Source organism: Sander lucioperca, chromosome 17, assembly GCF_008315115.2.
Source record: "Sander lucioperca isolate FBNREF2018 chromosome 17, SLUC_FBN_1.2, whole genome shotgun sequence".
Classification (NCBI taxonomy): Eukaryota; Metazoa; Chordata; class Actinopteri; order Perciformes; family Percidae; genus Sander; species Sander lucioperca.
In genome coordinates, this window is record NC_050189.1 from 28228068 (window position 1) to 28239459 (window position 11392).

The 11392-nt window shown below is 40.4% G+C and overlaps 1 protein-coding gene across 1 annotated transcript; it reads right to left on the minus strand.

Moving 5' to 3' along the window:
- Positions 1-767: 767 nt before the first annotated feature.
- On the minus strand, positions 768-3408 carry LOC116035197 (HLA class II histocompatibility antigen, DR alpha chain-like). The gene is made up of 4 exons (XM_031278172.2): positions 3208-3408; positions 2402-2647; positions 1536-1820; positions 768-993 (listed from the first exon to the last, which is right to left on the minus strand). The coding sequence occupies exons 1-4, from the start codon at positions 3278-3280 to the stop codon at positions 872-874; spliced, it is 726 nt and encodes a 241-aa protein (XP_031134032.1). The 5' UTR covers positions 3281-3408; the 3' UTR covers positions 768-871.
- Between the last annotated feature and the right edge of the window lie 7984 nt (positions 3409-11392).

Genomic DNA, 11392 nt, shown 5'->3' on the forward strand with positions numbered 1-11392 from the left:
ACCAGTCATTATCTGGTGTTATGGTTATGGTTGGTGTTCAACCATCTCTCTCTCTCTCGACCTGACTGCAGTTTGTTGTTATAACCGACTTGAGGGAGCAGATGCTCCCATTCGATGGCGTCTGGCACTATGGAGAGGTGTTCTCTTCACCGATGAACCGTGACCCTAACACCAGATACTGACTGGTTTTCGGCCCCCCCCCCCCCCTCCTCCACCAACTTGTTAAGAGTAAAGTATGTATGTAACATTGTAAAACAATAAAACTTACAGAATATGTTACATGTTTTATACATTATAAATATTTTAGACATTTTATAACCTCGCAAGTCACAGATTTCATGAATGAAACAAAAAGTAAAATATTAAATTAATTTGATATACATCTCTTTAATAAGTGAGTGTGTAAGTCAGTGAGGTTAATGTTATAGTGTTACCATCACTAGGTTAGTGTTAGAGTGGTTAACCCTAACCAGGTCAGACTGGTTATAATAACAAACAGGACACACTAATGTTACACACACTTACACTTTATTCATATTGATTAACATTGATTTACATTCATTGGTTAAATCAGTTATTTTATTTGTGTAGTTTATTAACATTAACATTTCATACCAGCAGTAATTCATGTGAGAATGTTTCTAAAATGATTATTTATTGAGATAATAACAACACAGATCATCAGTTTAAAATATGAATTTCCTGCAGAGAACATCAGAGAGTTTGTGTAGAAGCTGTTAATAACATTCAGATATATTTAATATCTCTATGAAGCAGAAAGAACCAGTTAAATCTTCAGGAAGCAGCTCCTCACATCTGTACCACATCTGCTCTACATAACCCTAATGACATCATCATCAGTCCCAGCCAATCAGCTGCACTCGTTTCCTTTGATGAGGAAGAAGGTTCCAGCAGCCACACCGAGCAGACCCACAGTCAGACCCAGTCCACAGAAAACTGCAGGTCCAATACCGGGCTGAGTCTTCTCCACATCTGGAGACAGAGACACAGAGACATTAAGATCCACATCTGGAGACAGAGACACAGACATTAAGATCCACATCTGGAGACAGAGACACAGAGACATTAAGATCCACATCTGGAGACAGAGACACAGAGACATTAAGATCCACATCTGGAGACAGAGACACAGAGACATTAAGATCCACATCTGGAGACACAGACACAGAGACATTAAGATCCACATCTGGAGACAGAGACACAGAGACATTAAGATCCACATCTGGAGACAGAGACACAGAGACATTAAGATCCACATCTGGAGACACAGACACAGACACATTAAGATCCACATCTGGACACAGAACAGCTGTAGTTTGATTGGTTAATGAGCTGATTGTATTCAGTGTGAGTGTAAATAAAGTTGTCTGACCCCAGATTCTGGTCAGTGATTGGTTAATGAGCTGATTGTATTCAGTGTGAGTGTTAATAAAGTTGTCTGACCCCAGATTCTGGTCAGTGGTTGGTTAATGAGCTGATTGTATTCAGTGTGAGTGTTAATAAAGTTGTCTGACCCCAGATTCTGGTCAGTGGTTGGTCCAGGGCCAGATGTTTGACTGTACAGCTGTAGATGTCTCCCAGCTGTGGGATGAACTCCAGTCTGGAGAACTGGTTGAAGGAACCGTCTTTGTTGGGGTAGGGAACGTTGGTGCTGGTTCCTTGGGTGACGTTCTCTCCGTTCTTTGTCCAGTAGAAGTTGACAGGAGCAGGATAGAAACCAGTCACATAACAGATGAGGGTGTTCTTCTCTCTGAGCTCCACGTCTTCTTTGGGGTAGACCATCACACTGGAAGGAGGGTCTGGACACAGACACAGATCATTAATATATATTTATGTCAATTTAAAATCTCAAGGTGGAAACATTATAATTATCATTGTAAGTCAGGTGAAGTCAGTTTTATATATGTATCACAACTTTGCGTCAGGGGTCTTAATAATGTGTAAATTATAGTAATACACCCCAACATCATCAGGAAGATAGAGTAAGGAGGATCCCTCTCTCAGACTGACAGACAGGCAGTAGAATGTGAACCTCAATCTTAAATTCAGATCATCAAGTCATCAACAACTTAAACAGGATGGAGATCTGTCATCACAGGGTTGGTTCTTAACATCTGGTTTGATGTTGCTGATAACTAGTTGCTGAGTTTTCCATGATTATATGAAACTTTCCTTTAACCATTCACACATTAAATCAAAAGAAGATGTTTTCTGCTCCCTGAAATGTAATTAAATTAAAAGAATGTTTTGGTTGAAACACAAAGTTGTATACTTTTATTTTACATATTTATTACAGAAAGTAGGACATTCAGAGTTTCAGTTTAAATTAAATCTGAAAATAAATAAAAGAGAGTAAAGTATGAGATGTGTTTGTTGTTACCGTTCTCCAGTGGGAGGTCCTTCAAGACTTTACGTTTTATCTTCAGGTTAGATCTGCAGATCTGTAGATTAGCCACAGCTGATTCATAACCTCCTGGGTAGGTCATATGATCTATGAAACTGGGCTGAGGGTCGACTCCTCTCTTGTTGATGAAGTCTGCGTACCACTTCTCTTCACCATCCAGAGTATACACCATCTCTCCATCAGACTCTGAACAGCCGATGATACGAAGGTCCTGATGTAGAACTGGAGAGAAACCAGACAGAAGATCAGCTGCTGAAACTCTGACTGTTGTTAGACTGACTGTCAGTAAACTAACAACCTGTTTACTGTTTACACCATCAGAGATTATATCTGACTGATACATGAGATTATATCTGACTGAAACATGAGATTATATCTGACTGATATATGAGATTATATCTGACTGATATATGAGATTATATCTGACTGATACATGAGATTATATCTGATTGATATATGAGATTATATCTGACTGATATATGAGATTATATCTGACTGATACATGAGATTATATCTGACTGAAACATGAGATTATATCTGACTGATATATGAGATTATATCTGACTGATATATGAGATTATATCTGATTGATATATGAGATTATATCTGACTGATACATGAGATTATATCTGACTGAAACATGAGATTATATCTGACTGATATATGAGATTATATCTGACTGATATATGAGATTATATCTGACTGATACATGAGATTATATCTGACTGATACATGAGATTATATCTGACTGATATATGAGATTATATCTGACTGATATTTACCGTCAGCTGAGACACAGAGGAGACCAGAGAGGACGAGGACCATCATCATCTTCATCATCTTCATCATCTTCATCTCTCTGTAGACCTGAACCTGTTTGAGTCTCTCTGTAGACCTGAACCTGTCTGAGTCTCTCTGTAGACCTGAACCTGTCTGAGACTCTCTGTAGACCTGAACCTGTCTGAGTCTCTCTGTAGACCTGAACCTGTCTGAGTCTCTCTGTAGACCTGAACCTGTCTGAGTCTCTCTGTAGACCTGAACCTGTCTGAGTCTCTCTGTAGACCTGAACCTGTCTGAGACTCTCTGTAGACCTGAACCTGTCTGAGACTCTCTGTAGACCTGAACCTGTCTGAGTCTCTCTGTAGACCTGAACCTGTCTGAGTCTCTCTGTAGACCTGAACAACAGTCTGAGGACGACTGACAGAAACTCCAGCAGCAGCTGATCTCTTACACTCTGAGCAGCCAATCAGAGAGCAGAGATGAGATGATGTCATCAGTGTCCAGGTAGAGCCAGGCTGCTGCTGCTCACATAAACTGTAATACACAGACATGATGACAGATCAGAGAGAAATACTGTTCATAAAGTCTTTTAATGGGTACTTTTAAACTTTTTTATGGTATTGAGTTTTTTTAAAATTCAGATGTTGATGTTGAGTTAAAAACTTCCTACAGTTTGACTAGATGATATTTTTATATAAAGTAATATAAAGGTGGTGTTCAGTTGTAGAAAGTCCTTTAATAATAACAGATGTTCTTTAGTATTTTAATAATAACAGATGTTCTTTAGTATTTTAATAATAACAGATGTTCTTTAGTTAGTTGTAGATGGAGAACATGATGCTGAACAACGGTTCAACCAGACTGAGAAGTGAAAGGCAGAAAGAGACAAAGATCCCTCTGATCAACAGCTGAATAAAAAGAGAAGAAATCAGCAGGAAGATTAACATCACAGGAGACCAGACATGATAACACCTGGTCTCAGGTCTGTTCAGGACAGCTTCCTGTTGGTAGAGTCCCTCAACACAGACATGATAACACCTGGTCTCAGGTCTGTTCAGGACAGCTTCCTGTTGGTAGAGTCCTACAACACAGACATGATAACACCTGGTCTCAGGTCTGTTCAGGACTCCACAGAGCCAGAGTTTCACTCCCTAAAAATAGATGTGTGTGAACTGTAAAATGTATTTATGAGTTTGTGTGTTAATAACCTAACATTAGGACCAGACTTGCTGTTGTTAGTAGCAGTGACCAGTAGCTCCCCTGATCTTCACTCCATGTATTAGTTTTAGATTGTTGTCTTTCTGTCTTTGTTACTGGAGAACGTGGTACAGCGTGTCTCAGAGCATCATTATATATATATATATATATATATATATATATATATATATATATATATATATATATATATATATGACTGTCAATCGATTAAAAAATGTAATCTAATTAATTACATACTCTGTGATTAATTAATCGAAATTAATCGCATACATAATTAACGGTGCCTGAACCGATACTTTTTAAGAAAGTAAAAAAAGAAAAGAAAACAAAGGTACTAAACAACAGTTGGTGACATTAAAGAACAGCTTGTTTATTGCTAAGGCCATATGGTCACCATTAAATTATTTAATAATAATGTATAACAATAACAATAACTTATTTCACTAGTAAATTGCTGTTGAACGACAAAAACAACCATCAGATGGGGAATGGACATTTACAATAACTTCAAATGCACCACAAGGCTGTAGTTTACCAGTTTCATTGAACTCACCGTCTGTGTTCCTCCGACGGCTAAAAGACAGTCAAACTTTACACCGTTCAGCGTTAGCTGTCAGCATTTTAACCGTGTTTAATCCAGCTACTAGCTAGTGGTAGGCTAACGTTAGCTGCTGTTGAGTATAGTGTTAACTAGCTAGTGGTAGGCTAACGTTAGCTGCTGTTGAGTATAGTGTTAACTAGCTAGCGGTAGGCTAACGTTAGCTGCTGTCGAGTGTAGTGTTAACTAGCTAGCGGTAGGCTAACGTTAGCTGCTGTCGAGTATAGTGTTAACTAGCTAGCGGTAGGCTAACGTTAGCTGCTGTTGAGTATAGTGTTAACTAGCTAGTGGTAGGCTAACGTTAGCTGCTGTCGAGTGTAGTGTTAACTAGCTAGCGGTAGGCTAACATTAGCTGCTGTTGAGTATAGTGTTAACTAGCTAGTGATAGGCTAACGTTAGCTACTGTTGAGTATAGTGTTAACTAGCTAGCGGTAGGCTAACGTTAGCTGCTGTTGAGTATAGTGTTAACTAGCTAGCGATAGGCTAACGTTAGCTGCTGTTGAGTATAGTGTTAACTAGCTAGTGATAGGCTAACGTTAGCTGCTTTTGAGTATAGTGTTAACTAGCTAGCGGTAGGCTAACGTTAGCTGCTGTTGAGTATAGTGTTAACTAGCTAGTGATAGGCTAACGTTAGCTGCTGTTGAGTATAGTGTTAACTAGCTAGTGATAGGCTAACGTTAGCTGCTGTCGAGTATAGTGTTAACTAGCTAGTGGTAGGCTAACGTTAGCTGCTGTTGAGTATAGTGTTAACTAGCTAGTGATAGGCTAACGTTAGCTGCTGTTGAGTATAGTGTTAACTAGCTAGTGATAGGCTAACGTTAGCTGCTGTCGAGTATAGTGTTAACTAGCTAGCGGTATGCTAACGTTAGCTGCTGTCGAGTATAGTGTTAATTAGCTAGCGGTAGACTAACGTTAGCTGCTGTTGAGTATAGTGTTAACTAGCTAGTGATAGGCTAACGTTAGCTGCTGTTGAGTATAGTGTTAACTCGCTAGCGGTAGACTAACGTTAGCTGCTGTTGAGTATAGTGTTAACTAGCTAGCGGTAGGCTAACGTTAGCTGCTGTTGAGTATAGTGTTAACTCGCTAGCGGTAGACTAACGTTAGCTGCTGTTGAGTATAGTGTTAACTAGCTAGCGGTAGGCTAACGTTAGCTGCTGTTGAGTATAGTGTTAATTAGCTAGCGGTAGACTAACGTTAGCTGCTGTTGAGTATAGTGTTAACTCGCTAGCGGTAGACTAACGTTAGCTGCTGTTGAGTATAGTGTTAACTAGCTAGCGGTAGGCTAACGTTAGCTGCTGTTGAGTATAGTGTTAACTAGCTAGTGATAGGCTAACGTTAGCTGCTGTTGAGTATAGTGTTAACTAGCTAGTGATAGGCTAACGTTAGCTGCTGTCGAGTATAGTGTTAACTAGCTAGCGGTAGGCTAACGTTAGCTGCTGTTGAGTATAGTGTTAACTAGCTAGTGATAGGCTAACGTTAGCTGCTGTCGAGTATAGTGTTAACTAGCTAGCGGTATGCTAACGTTAGCTGCTGTTGAGTATAGTGTTAATTAGCTAGCGGTAGACTAACGTTAGCTGCTGTTGAGTATAGTGTTAACTAGCTAGCGGTAGACTAACGTTAGCTGCTGTTGAGTATAGTGTTAACTAGCTAGCGGTAGACTAACGTTAGCTGCTGTTGAGTATAGTGTTAACTAGCTAGCGGTAGACTAACGTTAGCTGCTGTTGAGTATAGTGTTAACTAGCTAGTGGTAGGCTAACGTTAGCTGCTGTTGAGTATAGTGTTAACTAGCTAGTGGTAGGCTAACGTTAGCTGCTGTCGAGTATAGTGTTAACTAGCTAGCGGTATGCTAACGTTAGCTGCTGTTGAGTATAGTGTTAATTAGCTAGCGGTAGACTAACGTTAGCTGCTGTTGAGTATAGTGTTAACTAGCTAGCGGTAGACTAACGTTAGCTGCTGTTGAGTATAGTGTTAACTAGCTAGCGGTAGACTAACGTTAGCTGCTGTTGAGTATAGTGTTAACTAGCTAGCGGTAGACTAACGTTAGCTGCTGTTGAGTATAGTGTTAACTAGCTAGTGGTAGGCTAACGTTAGCTGCTGTTGAGTATAGTGTTAACTAGCTAGTGGTAGGCTAACGTTAGCTGCTGTTGAGTATAGTGTTAACTAGCTAGTGATAGGCTAACGTTAGCTGCTGTCGAGTATAGTGTTAACTAGCTAGCGGTAGGCTAACGTTAGCTGCTGTTGAGTATAGTGTTAACTAGCTAGTGATAGGCTAACGTTAGCTGCTGTCGAGTATAGTGTTAACTAGCTAGCGGTATGCTAACGTTAGCTGCTGTTGAGTATAGTGTTAATTAGCTAGCGGTAGACTAACGTTAGCTGCTGTTGAGTATAGTGTTAACTAGCTAGCGGTAGACTAACGTTAGCTGCTGTTGAGTATAGTGTTAACTAGCTAGCGGTAGACTAACGTTAGCTGCTGTTGAGTATAGTGTTAACTAGCTAGCGGTAGACTAACGTTAGCTGCTGTTGAGTATAGTGTTAACTAGCTAGCGGTAGGCTAACGTTAGCTGCTGTTGAGTATAGTGTTAACTAGCTAGTGGTAGGCTAACGTTAGCTGCTGTTGAGTATAGTGTTAACTAGCTAGTGATAGGCTAACGTTAGCTGCTGTCGAGTATAGTGTTAACTAGCTAGCGGTAGGCTAACGTTAGCTGCTGTTGAGTATAGTGTTAACTAGCTAGTGATAGGCTAACGTTAGCTGCTGTCGAGTATAGTGTTAACTAGCTAGCGGTATGCTAACGTTAGCTGCTGTTGAGTATAGTGTTAATTAGCTAGCGGTAGACTAACGTTAGCTGCTGTTGAGTATAGTGTTAACTAGCTAGCGGTAGACTAACGTTAGCTGCTGTTGAGTATAGTGTTAACTAGCTAGCGGTAGACTAACGTTAGCTGCTGTTGAGTATAGTGTTAACTAGCTAGCGGTAGACTAACGTTAGCTGCTGTTGAGTATAGTGTTAACTAGCTAGTGGTAGGCTAACGTTAGCTGCTGTTGAGTATAGTGTTAACTAGCTAGTGGTAGGCTAACGTTAGCTGCTGTAGAGTATAGTGTTAACTAGCGTCCCGTGCAGCGGTGTTTGTGTTTCCTGTATCGTCTTCAGAGCATCAGAGAGAAGAGCAGACATATCAGTGGCTCCAGATTTCGGTAGCCAGGGTTGGCAGGAAGAAGATTTTTACAGTAAATGTTCCAGTTAATGATCCAGGCAGCACATTCTCGTCTCCCTCCTTCATTTTACAGTCCAATGGAGGCTAGAACGGCTCCGGGTCAAACCTCAATATGGAATGGATTCATCTTCATTATTTTTTTTAACGTGTTATTTTTTCTCAGATTAAGTAATCGAAATTAACGTGTTATTTTGACAGCCCTATATATGTGTATATGCTATTTTTAACAGATTGCTACTGGAGAACGTGGTACAGCGTGTCTCAGAGCATCATTATATTGTATATATATATATATGTATATATTATATTATATATAAGCGAGCGTTGTCTGCGTGGGCTTTAATAAGTAACCACAGTTTCAACCTCTCTATTTCTATTGCTGTCCCTGTTAACTGAACAGTAGCAGAGCATGCTGCAGAGGTGACGTCTCTCTGCCGTCCCCCGTACAGGTAGAGCTGCCTACCCATGATCCCCGGTTTCACCACTCTGACCTGGCTGTGGTGGTGTTTCCCCCGGGGTGGAGACAGAGGAACAGCTCCCACTAAAGGACAGTTCCTGCGCAAAATGACCCTAGGGGTTAATACCACATTGATACTGAGTCGACCGTTTTCTGGGACATGTTGTCATGCTAATCTAATGAGTCTCTAGCTTAAAACAAGCTAGCGCTAACAGCTGATTAGCTTCTAAAGCTAGTCTTCTGGCAGAGGGAAATAAATCTCTATTTCTACAGCACTAACAAGGCTCTAAATATCACCACACTTCCACAGTAGCATAATGAGGTCCCTACATGTTAACACAAACACTGAGAACTTTGTAAGTGTACAGACAGTTTATTAAAAAGATAGATTATAAAGACAGTAGCGTTCACGTATACAAGCAGGCGCCATCTTGTGAAAACAGTCATGACGAGTTGAACGACGAGCGCCGTGCTTGAGCCATGTTCCTGGTTACTGGTTACACGGCGTTCGTCATTTCACTGGTCATGACTGCTTTCCCAAGATGGCGCCTGCTTGTATACGTTCTCCATACACACTTTGTGCTGGAATTGTCCTTTAACGTAGCGAACCACCCAGAACTGATGCTGAGAGATGCTTCTGAAGCTCAAAGTATTTCATCTTTGACCTCAGGAACGTTGATCTTTCATCTGAAGCCAGGAGCTTGGCCTGGCTCTGGTCTCTGGTCTCTGGTCTCTGGTCTCTGGTCTGGTCTCTGGTCTCTGGTCTCTGGTCCCTACCTCCCAGTTTGACCCCTGATCATGTGGATCAGGTCTCACAGCAGCAGTTCACCTTCTCCCTATGGTTCTGGTTATATTAATCCATAGTTAACATGCTGAACCGTCTGTTACACCACTACTGATTATTTAACATCACACACAATGTATTGATCAATAGAAAATGTTTTTAAAAATAGAAAACCTTCTCTTATTTTATATTATTATATAATATTATAGTATGATTGTAATAATAAGCTACAACAGTAATCTCAGTTCCCTCATGTCCCTCTCTAGATGATCTAAAGGTCTGATTCTTCTTCTTCTTGGTGACCAGTGAAGACGTCTCTCAACATTAAGCTGGTTACACTTCTTCTTCTAGTCTTTACTGGTCACCTCAATATATTCATATATTACTCTTTTATTATGATGGAATATGTTTTCATGTTTCTCTAAAGATTTAATATTTGACGTATTTTGTTGTATATGCTCCTTTATTTCCTCTGAGCAATGCATTGTGGGAAAATAATTTCCAACATGAACAGATTAAACCAACAAGTGTTTAACAAAAGAAATGGACATTAAACATATTAATATATAAATAATACGTATAATATTATTTAATGATGTGTTAGTTTCTCTGCTGCCTTTATAAATGAATAAAGAGATGAAATGATGAGGATGATGTGTTAGTGTGTTATAATACAGCAGCTGTAGAGAGAATCATAACAACTTGATCTGAGAGTCTGGGTGTGTTTGGGGAACTGGTTCCTCGTTCTCTGGTCACCACCAAAACCAGTCAGACCACACGATGCCTTCAGGTGTCTCTGTAAAACCAGGAGTTTACCACCTCCTCCTCTGACCCTGAGGATCAGCTGTAACACTCAGGTATTATGAAGACACTGAGATTTCCTGCAGCACCTGAACACAGCAGCGTCTGGAAAGTCCCGACTCTTTACTTTGACTTCCAGGACAGCAGCCAATCAGAAGCAGAGCTGCTGATGAGTCATCAGTTACCAGGAGCAGAGAGAGAGAGAGGAGGTCAGTTAGTTATGAAGTTGATTTCTATATCTGTGATCACAGACAGACCACTTCAGTAAATACATTCATACTAATGACGTTTCTACAGTCTGGGAGCTGCAGGTTTAGACTCCAGCTGGAGTCATGAGGTGACCTTTGACCCCTCAGACCTCCATCATCAGTCTGATTCACCTTCCTCATGGTTTATTATTCAAATATCCCAGCATGCATTTCACATCAGCCTGCAGTGATGGAGGACTCAAGACAGCAGCAGGACAATTAAACTATAAAACATTAAAGAGACGTTACAAACAATTATTAACATCTGATAAAGAGAAAATAAAAACAGATAACAGAGAATAATACTGGTATGAAATAGAAAAAGAATAAAGTGAGAGTGTGTAGTGTAAGAAATGATTTACAGCACCTCTGAGTCCCTCTCCATCTTCCAGTCCCCCCTCCAGACCCATCTCTTCACCTCTGCCTATCCCTAGCCCCCCCCCCCTTCATCTGGGCCTGAACTTTGTTTTTTGTTTTGCATTATTTTTATTATCTACCTGCCCTGTAAAGAGACTTTGAGTTTGTGAAAAGCACTTTATAAATTCAATTCATTATTATTATTATTAGAAAAGTCTCCAGACTTGATTTAAAAGAAGTGAGACCTGCAGTTAGATCCAGATCCAGTATGTGGAGCAGAGACACTGAACCTCTCTGGTGAGTTGTGACTTTGGGGACAGGAAGCAGAATCTGACCCAGACCAGCTGAGAGGTCTGGATGGGTCATAATCAGTGTTACAGTAACAAAACTACTTTTTTAAGTTAACGCGCTACGTAACGAAACGTAGTTCCTTTTTCAATTCGGCTCAACGTTACTTTTCCCAGGGACAGATCTGACAGCGACACGGCCTTCTCACAAGCTCCACACGGCCGTG

Excerpts from the sequence above, each read along its gene's own strand:
- LOC116035197 (XM_031278172.2), bottom strand. The coding sequence starts at position 3,280 with ATGAAGATGATGAAGATGATGAAGATGATGATGGTCCTCGTCCTCTCT. Across the intron at positions 1,821-2,401 it reads GGACCTCCCACTGGAGAACG|ACCCTCCTTCCAGTGTGATG; the intron begins GTAACAACAAAC and ends GTCTGTGTCCAG. Across the intron at positions 994-1,535 it reads ACCACTGACCAGAATCTGGG|ATGTGGAGAAGACTCAGCCC; the intron begins GTCAGACAACTT and ends CTCTGTCTCCAG.